Below are 22,126 nucleotides of genomic sequence, written 5' to 3' on the forward strand. Positions count from 1 at the left end.
TAGTTTTCAAAATAATTCATTTCCAGTTTCATGCAGAAATGCCCAAAATGGGAGGAGAGAATTTGCTTCGACCATGACTTGATGTGAACCTCAAACAAAATTACTATTAAGACACCTGCATAAGAAAATATTAATACAATAAACTTGTTTAGTATGACTAGGGTTATTGTGAATTTATGGATTTTCTTGGATCCCCAGCTACATATACATACAATAATTTCATGATATATATACATGCATTGTTCAGATTAAAACATCACATTTCGCACTCAGTATTTGTAATCATTGAACTTGGAAAGGTCACTGTTAATAATATTAGGATAACTACAATATGGATGAGAGCTCATACCTGAACATAGCATAGAGTAGAGTTAGGAGGACAAGTTTAGTAATAACGAGATACTGAATCACCATCGCGTAACCACCAAAGCTACGGTACGGACACTCCGCAAACTCAGGCTGAAACCTGATCTGACCTACAATTCAGACAATGCTGAAAAAATCACAAGATCTCAAGTACTCACTTTATTGTAAAAGTATTTTAAATTTAATCTCAAAAATGAAAGATTATTAAATCTAACACATTTGCATAAACTAATAGGGCTGAAGTACACTATATTTCATTTGCTGGATAGTTGTTTGACCATATGTTAAATCTTAAGTTTATCATATGTACATGTAAATGGATCTTTATAATCTTACTAATTAATGTAAATTATACTCCTTGATTTTGAGCTCTGACTGAAAATAAAACACCTCACCCTTTTGACTCAGTTTTTATTTTTTCAAAAAAAAAAATCTTAACCTTGGTGTATAATCCAAAACAATCCCTCAACGTCTAGCAAATTTTTCAAATAGATCCCCATACATGTACCTATATGTATATTCTTGCTATCAAATTATTTAACATTTATGTCACATACTTGTATTTCTTTTCCAGAATGAAGCAGCAGCATCTGAAACATGAAATAAACCAAAAATACATGACTGATGTTAAATATATAATATGTATACATGTACATCAGAGTATCTATACCAGAAATACATGACTGATGTTAAATATGTAATATATATACATGTACATCAGAGTATCTATACCAGAAATACATGACTGATGTTAAATATGTAATATATAAACATGTACATGTATATCAGAGTATTCATTAAAGAAATCTCTGAACACATAAATATTTTTAATCAAACACAAATTTATGTGTACACTAAATTGGATTCCTATGCTAACGGCAGTAGAACACAAACAAAACTTACTGTAGCAAACTTCTCTTGTCTGGTTGGCATAAAAGTTTTCACACCTATCATTACCTGTAATTTATAAAAATGAAAGAAAATTTTAATGAGGGTAAAAATGTATCCTGTATTGTCTCAGTACCATAAAACCCCCCCCAGTATTTCCAATGACTTTGGGAAATATTTATAAATGCTTCAAAACTAGCCAAACTAGACATCATTGAGATGGTGACTATCTCAAAGGGCTGGCTGTCGGCCAGCTTTAAGCAAAGGACATAAGCTTTTGGATGAAAGGGACTTGTAAAAGAGGAGTAATTTGTACTCAGATGCTTTTGTCTCAGTAAAAAAAAAAATGCTACTTGGAATTTTAAAAAAAATTTGTAAAAATCTTAAAGTGACACCATGATGGAAAAACGCGAAAATAGACAAAAGTAGAATTTATGCACGACACATGCAAATTTTGTTCAGTTCTTGAAAGTATTAGGTTTCAGAAAATTACAGGTTTCAGAACCTAAAAGATCTATTTTAATGGAGAAAAATAAAAGTAAAAAAAAATCTTTGTGTAACCCAACACAAAAATATTGCTTCACTTCTTCCTCTTTATTGTACGCATGCGCTGAAAAGTTGAAGAATTTACCATGGTTTCAATTCCATAGATATAAATGTCGGATGACCGAGAATTTTTATACAATCTTTAAAAAAGATGATCAGAACTTATTTCTCACTTCTGCTTGCTCCAATTTAATGTTGTTTACAAGTTTCACGCTAAAAATAAAGAATGCGTGACCTTCACATTGTGGACATTGACGATAAAAACAAAGAGATAGTTACAACAATTGTTTTTCCGGCACTTACATTTTGCAGCTTTTTTCTTGCTTTAGAGTGTAGTTGAGTTGCCAAAACTTTGCTATATTCATATTTCACATAAATCTTTCGTTTTTTGAGACAACTTTCTTAGATGAAACACATGATTTTGACTCATTATGTAACTTTAACCCTTCACTTAGTTCAAACACTGCATAGTGTTTCTATAAGTGCAGTGCATGTTTTAGCCACACTGGTCCAAATAAGGCCTGGGCAGAAAATCCATACTCCAAACAAGGATTTCACAAATAGGTCTGCTTCAAGCTGAAGGACTATCCATTTTATACTGAGCTCTGCTTTGACCTTAACTTTTGATTTAAAACCTAGCTCAAGGTCACTGCAGACATTGTACTTACCAGCATGCTTTTGATGAAATTTAAGCCAAATTGGGCCAAGAAGAGGCCCAAGGGCCTTGAATCTCTCTTCTGATAAACTGTACAACCTAACACTTCTATTTGAAGCCTCTATCCTGTATACAGTAAAACCTCATTATCTCGAACCCAGGGGACCGAGAAAATACTTCGAGATAACTGAGGATTCAGGATATCCAGGGTCAAATACTTACGGAATAAACAGTTGGGACTTCAAAATCACTTCAACATATCCATGGTATTCGAGATATCCATGTTCAAGATACCGAAGTTCAACTGTATTTAGATAAAGCCTTGAAATTCCAAAGGTAGGTCATCATGACCTACATTTTAGATGAAACACTCTGAGAACCCAAGATGATTCTAAGCCAATTAGTACCTGAGACTAGGTCATGGTGACCTACTTATCACTTGTAATTCTCTGAGGACCCAAGATGCATCAACTAAGTTTGATGATTCTAAGCCAATTAATACCTAAAATATTTTTAAAATTATAACCATAAAATTTTATTGTTTAGATGTTACAACAAAAGGATCGGACAGAAGTTCATAAAACTTAGAACGTCCTCTCCGCAGTACAGTTAAGGTGCGCAATGGAAATATCGGCAATTTTTGTGATTGAAAATATATACTTAATCAGGATGGCGATTCTTTTCAGTACTTTATTGATATCCAACAAATGTAATTATGGTTAATAACTACATATTGAGGACGGAGAGATTTTATATTTAGACTTGTCACGTGATGCAGCAGTCACATGAGATAGCACATGTACTTGCAGTATTGAGGTCACCTATAAATTTCACTAGTGCAAGGGCATAATCAAGTTAAAATTCTAAATTCAGAGTATAAATATTTTCAACACGCATTGTAGTTTCTGAAAAGTGCTGCGATCCTCTATAAATTCTGCTATTTCATTGTTAAAATCAAATTTATATGACCGCATTCTGTATTTTTCGCTGGTCAACGGCATTAAATATAGATATAATCAATTCATTTTCAAGATTTCACCAGGATCGCAGCACTTTTCAGATACCTTAATACTTCTAGAGGTTATATGTAAAAGCTTAATGTGATCCATTGAGTGTATGCCCTTGCACTAGATTGATTTATTAAGACCCTTACATTACCCTCTGATGAACTTGCATACAAATATACGGCAGTATCAATTAAATAGGAAATATACGGAATATATATGAATAAAATCATATAGAAGACATTGCACACAAGTTATTGGCCTCTTAAATTTCTTTAAATAATATTTTATTTAATTATAGAATATAGTTTTCGTTGTGAAAATATTTCTTGTTCCACCTCTCACTGCATACAAACTGTGTCAGGTTTTACGAAATGACGTCACATCGGCAAGTGGATCGCAATCAGTGACTTGTTTATACATGCTATGTGGAATTTAATTAAAGACAAAACAGCATGTTATAGTAAGATTAGATGTAGTTTAATGGTTTCCTATAGTTTAAAATAGCAAATCATTTCATTTTGTAGTATTATAATTAAATTCTGGTTGTAACGCTGTATTTGATTGGATAAAAAATTTATTTTATATCGTATAAAATGGGTTGCATACGTCACAATGACTTGCGTCAAAAACATATCGATCCGCCTGACATTACATTCAAATTTTGTACAAATTGAAGTCATATTTAAGGACAATCATCTTTTTTTCTGTCCTTTATAACAATTAATTACAAAAAATAATGTTCAGAAATTAAACTTTTCAGATGGCATACTTTGAGGACCCAAGATGCATCAACTGACAAAGTTTGACGATTCTAAGCCAATAAGTACCTGATATATTTAAATAAAGCCATAAAATTTCAAAAATAGGTCACAGTGACCTCCTTTTCAGTCAACTAACTCTGCGGACCCAAGATGCATCAACAAAGTTTGGTGATTCTAAGCCAATTAGTACCTAAAAATATTTAAATAAAGCAATAAAATTTCAGAAGTAGGACACAGTGACCTACATTTCAGTCAACCTACTCCAAGGACCCAAGATGCATTAACTGACAAAGTTTGATGATTCTAAGCTAATTAGTACCTGAAATATTTCATTATAGCCATATAAATTGAAAAAGTAGGTCATGGTGACCTACTTTTCAGTTGTCGTACTCCGAGGACCCAAGATGCATCAACTGACAGTTTGATGATTCTAACCAATTAGTACCTGAAATATTTAATTATAGCCATAAATTTTCAAAAGGTAGGTCACGGTGACCTACTTTTCAGTCGACCTACTCCGAAGACCCAAGATACCTCAACTGACAAAGTTTGATGATTCTAAGCCAATTAGTACCTGAAATATTTAATTATAGTCCTATAAATTGAAAAGTAGGTCAGGGTAACTTACTTTTCAGTCGACCTACTCTGAGGACCCAAGATACATCAACTGACAAATTTAAATGATTCTAAACCAAATAGTACCTGAAAATATTAAATACAACCATAAAATTTCAAAAGTAGGTCAAGGTGACCTACTTTTCAGTTGTCGTACTCCATGGACCCAAGATGCATCAACTCTTTGAGCCTTTGGCTCAGAAGAGCTAAATATGCTTTTGATTAGGATTTTCTACATATAATAAGACTTATTATGGACCTGTTGTTTCTGAGAAGATAATTTTGAAAACAAAATTTCTATTTAGTCTTACATCAAATTTTGATCCCTCAGGAGGTGTGCTTTGAACAAACTTGAATCTGCACTACATGGGAATGCTTGCATATTAATGTTACTAATTGTGGCTCTGGTGCTCTCAAGAAGAAAAGATAATTTCACTATTTTCTAATTATCTCCCTATGAAAGAGGGTATGACTCTTCATTTGAATAAACTAGAAATTCCTGTATCCAAGGATACTTTGTTGATGAATTTCAAAATGTACAATGTTACTGTTAACAGATGCCAGAGGACACACTCTGATCAGAAAAGCTGAGCTTTTGACTCTGGTGCTCTGGTGAGATAAAACATTTCAGTGAAAAAAATTGTTATTTTTGAATAAGATATTTTCCCAGTCCTTTTTAGTACAATGTTAAGCACTGAACCCCTCCCCCCCAACCCCCCACCCCCTTTGGCAATTTGCCCTATTTTCAAATCACCTCCCTTTATTTGAACAAGTTTAAATTAATTCCATTTCTTTGAACAAATTTGAATCAAGCATCAAGGATGCTTTGCACCAAGTTAGTTGAAACTGTCACAACAAAGAACAAGTCAATAAAGTGAAAGGTTTACATGATGGATATAATGATAGATTAAAAAAGATAACAATAGGTCACCCAAGGTTAACTTAAAAAAGTAAGTATTTAGATAATATGCAATGAAACATACTGTCTAGGTCATCAATTTTAGTCAGGAACATTCCAAAGAAGGCCCTGCTGAGGGCACTGACAATGCCCACCTCTGAGGCGGGATAGTTAGGGTACAGCGTTGCCTGAATGGTAATTCCACCCGCAATCATAAATACCAGGAACATTCTCATCCATGTCACAAAGTCTTTCTTCATCTGAAAAAATCAAGACACATTTGTTCATGAGTGAGTTCTATTCTACATTTCTCTAAGATTTCCTATCTCATATACTTATATGGCTTTAAATTGCAAGTTATTAAATTGAAGATGCGACTTTAATTCTGATTTGGCAAATTAAATTAAAAGCTGTTTGCCATTCCTCAACCAAAAATATTTGACTGGCTTAGATTTTTGTCCCCCGCTTTCACTGAAAGTGGGGGATATTAATTTGGGTCTGTCTGTCCGTCTGTCTATATTTCTGTCTGTCTGTAACACTTTCATTTCCACGCGATATCTCGAGAACCCTTTGAGCTTTCGCAATGAAATTTTGCATAGCAACTCCCTATGGACTAAAGAAGAACCCTATTAATTTTGAGGTCAAAAGGTCAAAGGTCATAAATTCATAAATTCTGTCTGTTTTAACACTTTCATTTCTGTGCGACATCTCGCGAATTCTTTGAGCTTTTGCTATGAAATTTTACATAACAACTCCCTGTGGCCTAAGGAAGACCTCTATTGATTTTGAGGTCAAAAGGTCAAAGTTCAAGGTCGTAAATTCACAAATTCTGTCTGTGTGTAACACTTTCGTTTCCTGGCGATATCTCAAAAAGCTTTTGAGCTTTTGCAAAGAAATTTTATACCATAACTCCAAATGGCATCTCTCGCCCCTCTCAAAGTGTTCTGCCCCGTTTTTTTTTTTATTTATTGTATATCTAAAAGTCACTTGGCACTATTTTTAGCACAGGGGCATGTGGAGAGTTATTACGTATAATACAGGTTGTCGGCCAACTTTTTATTCTAATTACATCTATTAGAACTGTTAAGTAAAGGCTAAATTAGACAATATGTAATGTGTTAAATTTTGACAATATCGAACGTGAATATAAACATTATATGTGACCTAATGTTTGCATTTAATCAGACTTAACTCAATATGAGTCATATTATGGAAATGAGTAGATTAACGTCTTGTTACATAGTCAAAGAAGCATAACTCTTACGACATTATCATTACTGACTTTTGTGTGTGACCTAGTGTTTGCCTTTAATTTGCTGTATAATCAAGTGCCTCCATGGTCTAGTGGTATGTTGCTCGCTTAGCAAGCAGGAGGCCCGGGTTCAATCCCTGATCGATTCTATTTTTCTTTTTTTAATGGGTTTTTTTTTTGGATTTACTTTAAATGACACTATTCAACATGTGAAATGAAAAAGTTATGATGTCTGGCGTGTACAAACTCATAAAATCATTATTACAGTGTGATAAATATTCTGTATATTAAAAAGAATCTTCTATATACATATTAAAGAATAAGCAATCAAATCTTTATATCCATATTTAATAGCAGTTTTTTAATTTGCTTCAATATACATGTATACATTTAATAATTCTACAAATACAGAGGGGCAGTGTGACCCCCCCCCCCCCCCCCCAAGAGACTGTGCATGCTCTTCTTTTTTCCCTAAGCGGGGGACACAAATTCTCTGAATTAGCTTGTTTTTTTTTAAAACTGGGTTCAAACTTTAGTGTCAGGATGGCAGGCACAGAGAAATAAAGTGGTCAATCATGTTTAGTTTTATCCTTACTATAGTGCAAAACTCGGAAGAGATAAATGCACTAGATACTGAGAAAAATTGTAATTCAAACCTAGGCCAGGTGTAGAAAGATCGCTTTCACAACCAAAAACGATAGCTAAATGATTTTGCATTTACTGAATGCAATAAAATATTACAAAGGTCATTAACTTCTTTCATTATGAAATACTATGGGTTTTATCTGCAATTTCCATCATGCAAATCTACTAATATCTCAAAAGGACCTGCAATTTTTGTCTTGGTGTCCTAAATCTGAGAATGGCCAATAAAGTTTAAAGTATGTTGCCATGTGGCAATTTTGTACAAAAATCTACTTTGAGTTATGCATGTAAATGCATCAAAGCTAAAAGATACAAGACTTTCATCTAACGAAATTCATGATAATTGAAAATATTGAACAGATTTGAAGACATACAGAAATCAAGAGAGGTCACTCTTCGACTAAAATCTTTGTCAGATAAGATTACTGTATAGTTCTATCAGTTTGTACATATTAGTAGAAGGAAAAAGTTGCATCTGGACTTGAAACACCCTCTTTTCAATTAACATTTACAGAACTAGAAAACTAACCAGTTAGCAAGGGCCCCAGAAAGGGATATGCATTGGTGGAGTTAAAAGGAATGAGATTATGATAACTTAAAAAAAAATTAAAAAGGAAATTTAAAATATATGAAGTCTCTCAGGAATGTAAAACAACTACTGTAATCATAAAATGTAAGGATATTTCCAAAAAAACAGAGAATGATGTTATTATCCAACTTGAAAATTAACAGGAGATTAGGCTTCTGATCTTCGATCTGCAGCAGGCAAGGTAATAAAATCTGGAAGGATTCACTGCAATTTTTCAGAAGTTTAGAAAAGTTATTTCTGTCTTCATTCCTATATAAACAGTGGCATCTACCTCTCCACCTCAGCTCCTGCCCAGATAACATAAAGAACCAACCTTGGTATCAAAATATGTCTTAGTGCCTATTTAAACATCATACCAAATTTGAACATCAATCATAAAACAAGAAGCCCATGGGTCACGTAGCTCACCTGAGCACTGTGGCTAGAAAAAAAGCAAAAATCAGTTTAGTATTGAAAAGCTTAAATGCATGTGTGGTCCCAATCTAACCCTAAAATGGGGGGGGGTTCATGTTTTGAACAAAATTGAATCTACACTAACTAAGGATGCTTACATATTTCTTTGACTATATGTGGCTTTTTTCCTATAAGTTTGAACTTTCATTGTGGCCCCATCCTACCCCGGGGGGTCATGAATTGAACAAACCTGAATCTACACCACCTGAGGATTCTTCCATATAAATATGACCAATCGTGGCCTTGCTGTTCTTGAGAAGAAGATTTTTAGATTTTTCCTATATATTCCTGTGTTAAACTTTGTTCGTCCATTGTGGCCCCATCCTACCCCCAGAGGGTCATGATTTGAAAAAACTTTAATCTACACCACCTGAGGATGCTTCCATATAAATATGACCAATCATAGCTTTTCTGTTCTTGAGAAAAAGATTTTTGAAGGCCTATGTAAAACTTTGATCGTCCATTGTGGCTCCACTCTATCCCCGGGGGTCATGATTTTAACAATTTTGAATCTACACTACCTGACAATGATTCCACATGAGTTTCATCTTTCCTGACCCATTGGTTCTTGAGAAGAAGATTTTTAAAAGATGCCATTAATTTTTCACTATTTTGTAATTATCTTCCCTTGGAAGAGGGTGTGGCCCTTCATTTCAAAAAAATTGAATTCCCTTCACCCAAGGATACTCTGTGCCAAGTTTGGTTGAAATTGGCCCTGTGGTTCTGGAGAAGAAGATAAAATTGTGAAAAGTTAACGACAACGACAGACAACGGACAAATTTGGATCAGAAAAGCTCACTTGAGCCTTCGGCTCAGGTGAGCTAAAAATTTACCAGCGTTGGGAAAAAATGAAAATTTTTGGACAGACAGTTGGATAGACAGACAGACAGTGTGATTACTATAGCGCACCCACAAATCCTTTGGGGCCCTAATTACATGTTGTATCTTGATGTTTTCTAAACTTGTACCAGATTTAATTGAAAATAAATTAAAAACCATAACTATAGGAACAGCTGCATTATGAATCATTTTCAGATGGCAAAAACCATTCGCTGAATCATTAAATTCATTTACCAATAATCAGAATTATGAATAATTCTATCGTGTACTTGTGTACAAAGTTTAGTTGAAATTGGATCAAAACTGTTAAAAGAGAAGTGTATTGAAAAATTATTTACAGACAGACAGACAGACAGTGGATGGCCACCTTACCATTGCATAAGCTCCTCTGGTCTTTGACCAATTCAGCTTAAACAAATTAACACACTTACTGAGATAGACAAATTTTGCAGAGGAAAGTTAAATTGAATCTATAGGTCAATCAATCAGAAAACTGGAGGCATGGATGTCAAACATAATGTCATTATCCTTAAAAAGGCCACATAGTCTAGCAAATATGGTTTTTATACATACCATTATTCTAAAGTTGATCATCATCGGTCCTAGCACAGGGCTGATGGGAAGGAAAACACTAAGTAACCTGTAGTAGAAGTATAGGAGGCCCAAGCTCATGACAAATTTGGCCGTGGTGTACTTGATGAATGGGATAAACTTAGGTATGATTCTGACCAGTCCGATCACGATCAGAAAGGAACCAATCAGACATATCTCTATCACTGTCCAGAATATCTTCATCTCTTTGTATTCCTGAAATCAAAATTAAAGTAAAACTTGTCAAAACTACACAATCAGTGAATCAGAATTCTGGTTTAAAATTCAGAGCTCCAACTGTAAAGACCAATGCTGATGTTAAAATGACTCTGAAATGAGATGCACAGATTGTGTAAAATTCTCCAAGCCTTGCTACAGAAAACAGCTGCAGATACAATGAAAATTCTCATAATGGGACTGACATATTCTGTGGAAAAAGTAATATAATTTAGTAAAAAAAATTTTTTTTAAATTCCAACCCAAGAAATAAGAGGCAACAAAAACAACAATTATACAATGTATTTAACAATAAATTTATAAACACCTGTCATATTAATAGTTGACAGTATTGACAAGTAACAGGTACTTTTAACCTTTTAACTTTTTGACCTTGAACTCTGACATAAAGATTTTGTTCAAGGTTACTGCACATTCTAATCCCTGAGCCCTCTATTGGTGAAGTTTTAGCAAGATAAGGCAAAGGAGATAGAAATACCCTGTAACAAGAGGCCCAGGGGCCACATCGCTTACCTGAGCACCATGGCTAGAAAAAAGCAGAAATCAGTTCAGTCTTGAAAGGTTGAAAAGTTTAAATATAAAAGTGGGGGGGGGGGGGGGTCATGAATTGAACAAATTTGAATCTATACATTATCTGAGGATGCTTCCTTGTAAATATGACCAATCATGGCTTTGCTGTTCTTGAGAAGAAGATTTTTAAATATTTTTCCTATATATTCCTATGTAAAACTTTGATCGCCCATTGTGGCCCCACCCGACCCCCAGGGGTCATGAGTTGAACAAATTTAAATGTACACTATCTGAGGATGCTTCCATGTAAATATGACCAATCATGGCTTTGCTGTTCTTGAGAAGAAGATTTTTAAAGATTTTTCCGATATTTTCCTATGTAAAACTTTGATTGCCCATTGTGGCCCCACCCTACCCCTGGGGGTCATGATTTGAACAAACTTGAATCTACACTATCAGAGGATGCTACCATATAAATATGACCAATCATGGCTTTGCTGTTCTTGAGAAGAAGATTTTTCCTATATATTCCTATGTAAAACTTTGATCGCCCATTGTGGCCCCACCCGACCCCCGGGGGTCACGATTTGAACAAACTTGAATCTACACTATTTGAGGATGATACCATATAAATATGACCAATCATGGCTTTGTTGTTCTTGAGAAGAAGATTTTTAAAGATTTTTCCTATATATTCCTATGTAAAACTTTGATCGCCCATTGTGGCCCCACCCGACCCCCAGGGGTCATGATTTGAACAAACTTGAATCTACACTACCTGAGGATGCTTCCACATAAGTTTCATATTTTCAAGCACAGTGGTTCTTAAGAAGAAGATTTTTTAATGATGCCATTAATTTTTCACAAATTCTTAATTATCTCCCCTTGGAAGAAGGTGTGGCCCTTCATTTGAATAAACTTGAATCCCCTTTACCCAAGGATACTTTGTGGCAAGTTTGGTTGAAATTGGCCAAGTGGTTCTTGAGAAGAAGATGAAAATGTGAAAAGTTTACAACAACAACGACAACGACAACAACTGATAGACAACGGACAAATTTTGATCAGAAAAACTCACTTGAGCCTTTGGCTCAGGTGAGCTAATAAAAGGATTTTAAACGGATTTTTTTAAGCCTTGACCTTTGATCAAAAGAATTGGTTCAAAGTCACTGCACACTCTTTACCCACATGAACTCTAGGGGTGAGCAACATTTAGCCAAGGATAGAGAAAATATGCCTTGGAAAAGGTTTTTACATGGAGGTGTTTTTGACCTTGACCTTTGACCTAGAAAATAAATTCAGAATTACATGACATCTTTCCTCACTAGCACTATGTGGATGAGGTATGAGCCAGACTTATTGACAAGGATATGAAAACAACATCTATGGAATCATTTGGTTAGCCCAATCACCACACATAAATATTATCGAAAACTGTTGGTATCAGGTGAAGAGAAGTTTACAAAATCGGGTCGCAGAAATATCTAACCCAAATCAGCTGTTTGAAGCTATTTTTGATATTTGGCAGAATTTCTCAGTGAATTACATTAAAAACCTTTATCAGTCACTACCACGAAGAATTCTTGCTTGCATTCGGTCCAAGGGGACACGTCACAAAGTACTAAAGATATGTGTAATTTTATTATTGTGTCAAAAATGGTGAGTTTATTATGCTAGGCAAGATAACTCTCAATGGACGTCTGCCATTTTCACGAATACTTTTGGCATGATGCTGTATATCAGTGATATCAAACACATCAACTTCCATTAAATGCTACCATTCTATCTATCAATGTTCAGAACTTTTCAAATGCCCCTCGTATAATAAAGTCCAAGTATTTAAATATGAAATTTCACTATCATATGCAACTATTTAATTAACAGTGATCCAGTTCAGACATACTGTATTTATCTGTAGTATCAGTAAATAAGAGTTTATTTCACTATAATTAACACAGTTACAGTAGCGAGGACTGTGAGGATAGTCATACCTTTTAACTTCATTATAATTAACACAGTTACAGTAGCGAGGACAGTGAGGATAGTCGTACCTTTTAACTTCATTATAATTAACACAGTTACAGTAGCGAGGACAGTGAGGATAGTCGTACCTTTTAACTTCATTATAATTAACACAGTTACAGTAGGGAGGAGAGTGAGGATAGTTGTACCTTTCTCTTGATGATGGTTTTTCTGATGATTTCAACCCAAATCATGGCAGTCCAAAAATACACAACAAGGTCAATGTAGAAATCTCCACAAGATGGTATAATGACTGCATAACTGAACAAGGCCAAGTACAAAATGTACAGCAGCTGAAAAATATTTATGATGCATTCAGTTTAATCTTATGGTTTCATTTTTGGGGAATATTAAACAATTTAAAGCAAACATCCTCCATGGTTGATTATGTTTGAGTTCTTTCATCCATCTTTAATTGATAAAGAACAGAATGTATCATAATCAACATTGGGTTTCCTTTTGGTATCTAGCATCAGCTGGGTGAAAATTCACTATATTTTGTTTTAGGGTTACTTACCTGACTGAGATAAAACTTGGTGATTGGGGCACTCCATAGATAGTAAAACTGTAGATAAAGGGGCACCCTTAAGTTCTGTCGACCGTAGCTAAACAATTTCCTCATTTGGTATTTCATCTCTCCTTTTGTACTTCTTTTCTGGTCACCAGAAATACAAAATACATGTACAAAGGATTAAAATATACCAAACAAAAGTAATTCTCAGATCTATACAACAGCAAGTACTGGAGTTATCAATCCTACCCATTTGATTTTTAGAGGTATCATGTCCTGGTTATCTATTTGATCTATATCCAGTTCCTCTTCCTCTTCTAAAACATGACAAGACAAAAAGATAATAGGCTTAAATTGTAAGAACCTCAGGGTAAGGGTTGGGGCAGGGCATGTACCGAAACTGTCTAATTTATCTTTTTAATTCAATCTTTTGCACACAAAAATAATTTTAAAGGGTTTTACATTTTCTAAAAAATTGAAACACAGAGGAAAAATGAAAAAAAAAAGCAAACAAACAAGCAAACAAGAAAAACATAGGTAAAGATTACAAAGCTCACCTCAACAAATATCATCTATAAGTTAGGCAAAGTCTCACACCAAATACATGTTCTGGTAGTGTGCATCACTACCTGCATCGTCCATGCAAGTTTGGTCACAGTTACTTTGGAATGGACCTGCTCCAAAACCTTTAACCTGGACACTCATCCAGATCCAGCATCTGCAGCTAGTCTGGAAGTGTGCATCTTGAGATGCATCATCCATGCAATTTTGATCCAGGTTACTGAGTAGGGCTTATAGCTATTTGGGAATGGTATTTACTTTGGACTCATAGAGGTGAGCTGAAAAGCTAACATGGCTGGATTGCAAAGTACTTAATGTTCCATTTGATTTAACGAGGTTCGCTCCTGAGCTTTTGAGAAGATTTATATTTTAACCTATATTTCAAAAATTCTGCATTAAGTTTTAATTCTTACAATAATTTTGGATTCTACAATGCCAATTAAACTATATTCAGTTAAAACTCCATGATTAAATTCCATACCAAAAGCATTAAGTGAGGAACTATATTTTGTGGCGGAAAGTTTTTTAGAAGAAAATAATCATTTTTTCTCTTTCGAAGTATTTAAAAAATGTTAAGTTTGAATTCCTATTTTTCCATGCAATCTTCACACAGAGTTATTTTGTGTAGTGAACTGTTTTATACTGGTTGTAAATTATATATTAAATAAACTGTCATGAATTCTATCATCATATTTGATAAATATAGCAAATATATTGTGAAAGTCAAGAAAAAATATCCCTATTTTAAGCTTAAAATTAGCACTATTTTAGTAATATCTAAAAATTAACATCACAAACCCCCACTTTGTATTTTCTTTTCTGAATATATAAGATACTTTTAACCATTCTTCTTAAATTCAGTAAAATGTCATTACTTTCAAATGATATTTTTGCTTGTTAAATTTCTAATGCCAGAATGAAATTTTTTGAGTGCAAAAAGGTCAAATAATTGAACATGCGGAGTAATTTGAAAAAGTTTTCAGTGTCACAAATTTTAATGTGTCTATTCAAGATGACATAAGACTGTGTTTGTTCCCATAATTTATTTGAATAAAAAATATTGGAGGAAAAACTTTAAAAATTGATTTATCTGTAAGACGTATTTACAGTGCAAAAGGGTCAAACTAAATGCTCTGTAGCGCAAAAAAAGCGCATTGACCCCCATTTTTTGTTTTGATTTTTAATTAAGCTATGTTTATAAATTCTAAAAATATACTTGATAAAAAATTCTCATTACTTTTGATGGCAGGATCCAACCTCCTTAACAATAATTTGCCTATAGTGGTATATGTAATTAAATCATCCCATCAGTTTTTTTTTCTTATGTGCAAATTCTATGAGATAACCATAGTCATTCTCAACAAAAATACACAAATTTATATATTTGCAATTCAACTAAAGAGGTCTGCTATACTAGGACTTGAAGCCAGCACCTCCTAATAGAACCAATATATAAAATATTTCACTAATCTGCTTTTATATTCATTATTGAAACAATGTTTAATGACCAAGAAAAAGTTACCTGGTGTTGACACTTCAGAATCTGGGTCTTTTTTAATCTCATAGGTAATCCAAAACAACATGGGGAAGATAAAGAAGACACTCATATATATCTACAAGTAAAAGTCAGACAATAAGTTTCTGATCATCATAGTTAAATTTTACCAAAGTCACATTAGCTCTGCTCATCTTCAGATTATTTTAAAGATCCCCCATATATTTTCATATAAAACTTGACTACATATTGTCACCAACCTAGCACAAAGGGGACAATCAAATGTAACACTTGCATATCAACCTGACTCATGATGGCCCTGCTATTCTTGAGAAACAAAATTTTTTTCCTACAGATTTCCCTATAAAACTTTAAATGAACTTAAATCTTCACTACATGCGGATGCTTGCAAATTAATATGACCATGTTCCCTGCTGTTCTGGAGAAAAAGATTTTTAAAGATCTTCTCGTTATATTTGCATGTCTATTGTGGCCCAACCTTAGCCTGGTGACGATGAGAAGAACAAAATGAATCTACTCAACATGTTGATGCTTGTGTATTTATGTGACTGTGATCCTGCTGATTTTTAAAACAAGATTTTTAAAGATTTTTCCCTTATATTTCCTTGCTAACATCCTATTGTATACCCATCCTAGCCCAGCTAGGGAGCCATATTGGAACAAACTTGAATCTACACTTAATAAAGATCTTTAATCAGTTTTGTCTTGACTGGCCCATTGGTTCCTGAAAAGAATTTTAATTGACCGCAGCATAATTATCTACCCTCGAAAGAGGGTGGCAATTTACCAACCTTCACTCTCCTTCTCTGAAAGATGCTTTGTGGAAAGATCAGTTGGCTCATTGGTACTGACGGAAAAGTTGAACAATGAACAGTTTACAATGACACACAACACTTTGATAATCTGAAAAGCTCAAATGAGCTAATATTTCTTACACTATGTAAGACTGACACTTATTCATTATTGATAGCTACCCATAAATCAATATCTGTTCTTTACAGACATGGTCTACTAGTAAATACCCCTAATATGCTTTTCCCCTCGGACTGAAAAGTCGCACTTTCATTGATTTTTAAACATAAAGTGTAACTACCAGCTATATTTCTGTGTCCAGCAGTTGAGAATTTATATTCAACAATATGGCCAAACACCCAACCATATATTAGGTTCGTTTCTGACTGTATATACTAAAATATATCAGACTGATCAAACTTATAGATGGCTAGCCTTTGCTTTGCTGTCTATGAGATTGATCAATATGATATATATACGTAGACAGTGAGTAACAAACCTAATAATATTACTTATTAGGTTTGTTAGTGACTGTCTACAGAAACATATTGGGTTGATAAATCTCATAGATGCGCAATATTTCTGTAGACAGTAACTAATAAACAAGCGTTTTCATCTTGTCCAGGATCAATAACAGTTAACAAACATTGTTTTTTTCTACCATGTTGCAGTCTTCACTGTATTTTCTTACTTGCCATCTACAGAAATATAGATGGCAGGCATGTGACATCTGCTATTTAACGAGAGAGCATCATTCTAGTCCAAGGCAAAATAAGTAATGATGGTGAACAATTCAATGATAGACTACATGTACCAATATACTGCATGTGTCCTTAAAAAAGCGAGCTTCATATTTTAGCTGCTTTTGTGTGGGCAACAATGCCCTAATTCATGAATACCACTAAGAAATCATTTATCAATACAATAAACAGCGCATTATTGTGTAGCGCTAATTAATGAATGTGCCAACAACTCAATACACAGTGTTTGTGCTAAATTTTGAATACGCCAATTTATGTACACGTACAGTACATCCTGTCTCAATACCTTCGACAAGTTATAAAGTCTGAACTACAAATGCTTGTTCTACTTATGAGCCTTGATCCAGTTTAGGAATGTAAACAAGTCCTGTCTATGAGCTTTGAACCACCTAAGTAAGGCTGTGTTGTTGAAACAGTGTTTTGACCATTAACTAATATGTCCTGCTTAAGGAACTTCAACAAGTTTGAGATCCTGAATTAAAGATATAGTTGAACATTAGTTTTTGAACCTGAATATCTCGAATACTATGGCTATATATCTAAGTGAGTTGGAAGTTCCAACCACATTTTCTTTACATCGATCTTCTCAATATCTCAAACCTCTGAGTATCTCTCAGTTTTTTTTTGGTCCCGGCCTTCAAGTTTGAGATAATGAGGTTTGACTGTATTTCTTGTCTTCAAACCTTGAACCAGTTTGGGAATCTGAATTAAAGATATGTCTTGTCTACAAACCTTGAACAAGTTTGGGAATCTGAATGATTTAATAAAGAAATGTATTGTCTATAAATCTCAAACCATTTTGGGAATTTGAATTAAAGATATGTCTTGTCTACAAACCCAGAACCAGTTTGGGAATCTGAATTAGAGATATGCATTGTCTGCTAAACCTTGAACCAGTTTGGGAATATGAATTAAGGATATGTTTTGTCTACATACCTTGATCCAGTGTGAGAATCTGAATTAGAGGTATGTCTTATCTAAAAACCTGGAACCAATTTGGGAATCTGAATAAGAGGTATGTTTTGTGTACAAACCTTGAACCAGTTTGGTAGTCTGAACACTCCATAATCCACTTCTCTGATTAGGAGGTTACCATGCCAACGCTGAAGCAGCCATTTCTGACAACTTTTGTGAGCAATGAAGTATTTATTCCGAGCGATGTGGGCAAGCTTTATTGTGGTCTTATTGTTAAGCTCTGGCAGTTTCTCATCTAATGAGGCAATGGCTGTTAGACATGAATCCTTGTAGCTCAGGTCCAGTAATCTTACAGCCTGTTTTCCAAACTCTCTGCAATACAAGAATATATCAATTGTATTTCATTGATTATGAGGGTTGTCCTAGAAATATGCAAACTTTTAAATATTTCATAAACTACCTGACCAAAATTATTAATTTTTGTCAAAATGTTGGGAAATGATAATTTCATCATTTTGGCTAAATAATATAAATTGCATTGACAGCAATGTTTACTTTATTATTAGGAAACATAATGTGACCAAAATTACATCCATAGAAACTGTACGACCAAGAGTACTCGTGTGTAAACAATCAATACTCTGACATTTTAAATAAGAAAAAAATGATGTTATATGCATATTGTTTTGACATTATTGGTAAAAAATGGCAATGTCAACGCAATAATGTGGCACACCAAATTATCACTCAGTACTGTGTGGAGCAGGGTATGGCTCTTGTTTACACCGGAAAAGAGCTGGGAACCAGGGAATGACACCTCAAATACATGTATCTAACATTTATTTATACATAGTTATTTTTGTTTGTTGTTTAATGTCCCTCTCAAGAATTGTTTACTTATATGGAGAAGCCACCACTTGCCGGTGGAGAGCTGCAAATTTTGACCTATGCTTGGCATTCAGGGCCATTGAGCAGTGAGGGATCTTTTTCGTGCAAGCACCTACTGCGACACGGGACCTCGGTTTATATGGTCTCATCCGAAGGACCGGTCTCCATGTACCTCAGTGGGATTTGAACCCCGACGTAAGGATCAACTCCTTATTCCGCGACTCTAGAGCAGACGCTCTCACCATTGTGCCACGCAGGCGACAATTTATATACATGTAGTAAAAGAGGTTCACTAAAAAGAGGATTACTAATCCAATAGAAGAAGCGTTTAGTAGACCTGCAAAAATGACAACTGAAAAGTCTTGAGCTGGACATCATACATGGAGATCGCTGTTAACTATGCAAGCAGTTAGAATTTGATTAGGATATTGTCTATTAAAAGAACTCCTTGATTTATTCTTAACTGTAGCATTTGTGAAATGGATAACTCGTCAACTAAAAGAAAATCAAATACAGTATCAAATTTATGCTTGGAACAAATTTTTATAGATGCATGTTTCCTGAACAAATTCAAAAACTCAATGAGCTTTGTTTTGATGTCACCGATATTGCATCGACAGCTATTTTTGAATGATTTGTTGATCAAAGATAAAAATTTTGTTTATAAGAGATATTCTATTGAAAATTGTGTGAATTATGTAAAAAATGTTGATTATGGTGCATACCAATTTTCAACTTTATAATATTAGTGAAACAAAAAATATTGAAAATGTTCACTTCTTTCAGGGACAACCCTCGTATAAATAATGCAGAAAATGGCAAAACTAAGAACATACATGCACTTCATTTTAATTATTTACTCATAAAACATATTTACTTGATCATAATTTATAAACTTCATATGATATAAATTTATAAATGTTACTTTAATTTTCATTATTAGAATTTAACTACTGACTAAAAATATTAAAGGTTAAAGTTTTCAAAAGAGGTCAAACTCCAAGGTCAAAGATCAGAAACATTTGTACCCATCATTTTGTCTTATCACAAGAAATACACAGGTGAAGTATGAAAGCCCTAGCACCAATGGTTCAAAAGTTATAGCCAAGGTTAAAGTTCGGTAAAATTTTGCAAAAAGTGGGTTAAACTCCAAGGTCAAAGTCAAGTGATCAAATATGATGGTACCAAATGAAAGGTCATGTCACAAGAATTAAAGATATAAAGTATGAAAGCCATAGCTCCAACTAATCAAAAGTTATGTGCAAGGTTAAAATTTTTGGAGGACAAACTAACAGCAGACAGACGGACAGAGCAAAAACCATATGCCCTGAATCTTCAATTACTGGGGCATAAAAATAGCAAAACAATGGTTATATCAATAGTCTTGACTTATGAACTTGACTTTTGTCCAAATAACCCTAAAATCTATATATCATTTTTTCTGATCATTCTCCACCCATACATTAAATAGGATCCAAAGTCTGAGGTATACAAAGTTTCCAGTTATTACATCGTAATGGTCACATCAACAATCTCAAGCTCTGACCTTGACTTTTGACCCCATGACCCCAAAAAGCACAGGTGTCTTCCTCTAATCATTATCCACCTACATGTGCCTAGACAAAGTGCAGTCTATACGTTGAAAAGAACCTCAAGTTATTGGGTCATTAAAAAAGTGTGGATGGACAGGTGGAATGACAGACAAACCCTAATGATTACTTACTTTAAAGGCCATACTAACAAATACCAGATAATACAAGTTATACAAGTATAAATCATGATTTCCTTGTGATTCATATATATAACATACAGTCAAACCTCGTTATCTTGAACTCGATTGTACAGAAAAAAAAATTGAGATATCCTAGGATTCAAGATATTGAGGATAAAATACTTAAAAGAATAAGTGGTTAGGACTTCCAAATCACTTCGACATATCCATGGTATTCGGTGTTCGAGATACCGAAGTTCAACTGTATATACCTGTAGTCAATTTCACAAAAATAAGTTTGTTAATAATGTATGTATAAGAAAATTTAAATTAGCTAATGATGACATTTCAATATTGAGTATTTACATAGCGGAATCCTTGAGTTGTCGTTTGATGTCTAGATCTCTGCTACACCATTTTATAGCTAAAGTATGCCAGATCATACTGATCACAAGAGCCATCACCATTGGCTGGTCAGACCGCTTCCATAGAACTCTGGTCAGTGACGGGTTAAAGGTCAACACTGACCAATAGATCAGGGCATTTAAGGCCTTCAAATATAACAATCAATTTAGTCACACATATCCTACATCAATTTGAAATTTAAGTCTATTTAAATAGTAACATTTTATTTTAAATGTTAATGCCATTAACTATTCACAATATCCTTAAAATCAATTAACTAAGTTCTTGGTCTCAAGCCATGGTATCTCGTATAAGTATTCTGCATTTAGGTCTTTATGATATTTTCAGTAAAACATTTAGTCTATTAATTTAGTCTAACTGTTAATTAACTAGACCTTTCTCTCTGCAGTAAGTTTATCACACACAAACTGTCCAGTAGAGTTCATTGAGAGGTCATAAGAGGACACAAGGCCCTCCAGACTGGTCAGTTTATACAGCAGGTGATTAAGATCGCATTTCTTTCCTATGACAAAGTCCTTGTCCACTGGATAACTCATCCCCTACAATTTAACAATCAAATACAAGGTAATGCATTAAACAAGAGATTTGCATTTTTAGATGCAATGACCTGAGCTGTGAAAATTAAGATAATGAACATTTATAAATTGTGTCATGAATATATCAATACAAAAAAAGAACATACACCTTCTGTTACAAATACCATTGTTGGGGATTATTAAATACCACATTTTGTTATTATTTATCTGTGTCAGAAAGGCCTGAAAGGGAAACCCAAACTGGGAATAAGAAAACTTGAGATATATGTACATTTTTCAAACTCAGTGATCAAATAAAACACAAAAAATTATATCTGCAATTGAATCAAGTGGTAATGATTTATGGTAAAAATTCCTCCAAATTAAATCTTCTCATTTATGGCAATTAACTTATTTAAGAGACGGGAGCTTTCTTAGTGTTTCACTAAATCTTTACATTTTTAAACCCTTTCATTAGATTTATCCTCATTTTTCAAAATTTATAGTCACAAATTGTAAATTAAGACCCCCACATTTATCCATCACTTTACAATTTTTTTTTACTACTCCCTTTTTGCCCTTATCCATCAGAAAGAAGAGAAGTGAATACAGAAATGTCATCTACGAAAAGTGTAACAGAAACAATGTCTATCTGTGT

General features: G+C 33.9%; 1 protein-coding gene across 2 annotated transcripts in view; it reads right to left on the minus strand.

Moving 5' to 3' along the window:
* Positions 1–22,126, minus strand: part of LOC133189984 (transient receptor potential cation channel subfamily M member 1-like) — a 50,773-nt gene that overhangs the window by 14,658 nt on the left and 13,989 nt on the right. For both annotated transcript variants that reach the window (XM_061325440.1, XM_061325441.1), the window contains 12 exons: positions 21,328–21,492; positions 20,894–21,078; positions 18,048–18,300; positions 15,467–15,557; positions 13,633–13,700; positions 13,390–13,527; positions 13,022–13,165; positions 10,089–10,322; positions 5,822–5,996; positions 1,270–1,323; positions 924–956; positions 350–476 (listed from right to left, as the gene is read on the minus strand). In XM_061325440.1, the coding sequence (XP_061181424.1) occupies positions 350–476; positions 924–956; positions 1,270–1,323; positions 5,822–5,996; positions 10,089–10,322; positions 13,022–13,165; positions 13,390–13,527; positions 13,633–13,700; positions 15,467–15,557; positions 18,048–18,300; positions 20,894–21,078; positions 21,328–21,492 (1,667 nt within the window). The remainder of the gene's footprint in view (positions 1–349; positions 477–923; positions 957–1,269; positions 1,324–5,821; positions 5,997–10,088; positions 10,323–13,021; positions 13,166–13,389; positions 13,528–13,632; positions 13,701–15,466; positions 15,558–18,047; positions 18,301–20,893; positions 21,079–21,327; positions 21,493–22,126) is intronic.

The sequence above is a fragment of the Saccostrea echinata genome, unplaced genomic scaffold (genome assembly GCF_033153115.1).
Source record: "Saccostrea echinata isolate AGI-Se365-2 ecotype Australia unplaced genomic scaffold, CSIRO_AGI_Sech_v1 ptg000020l, whole genome shotgun sequence".
Lineage (NCBI taxonomy): Eukaryota > Metazoa > Mollusca > Bivalvia > Ostreida > Ostreidae > Saccostrea > Saccostrea echinata.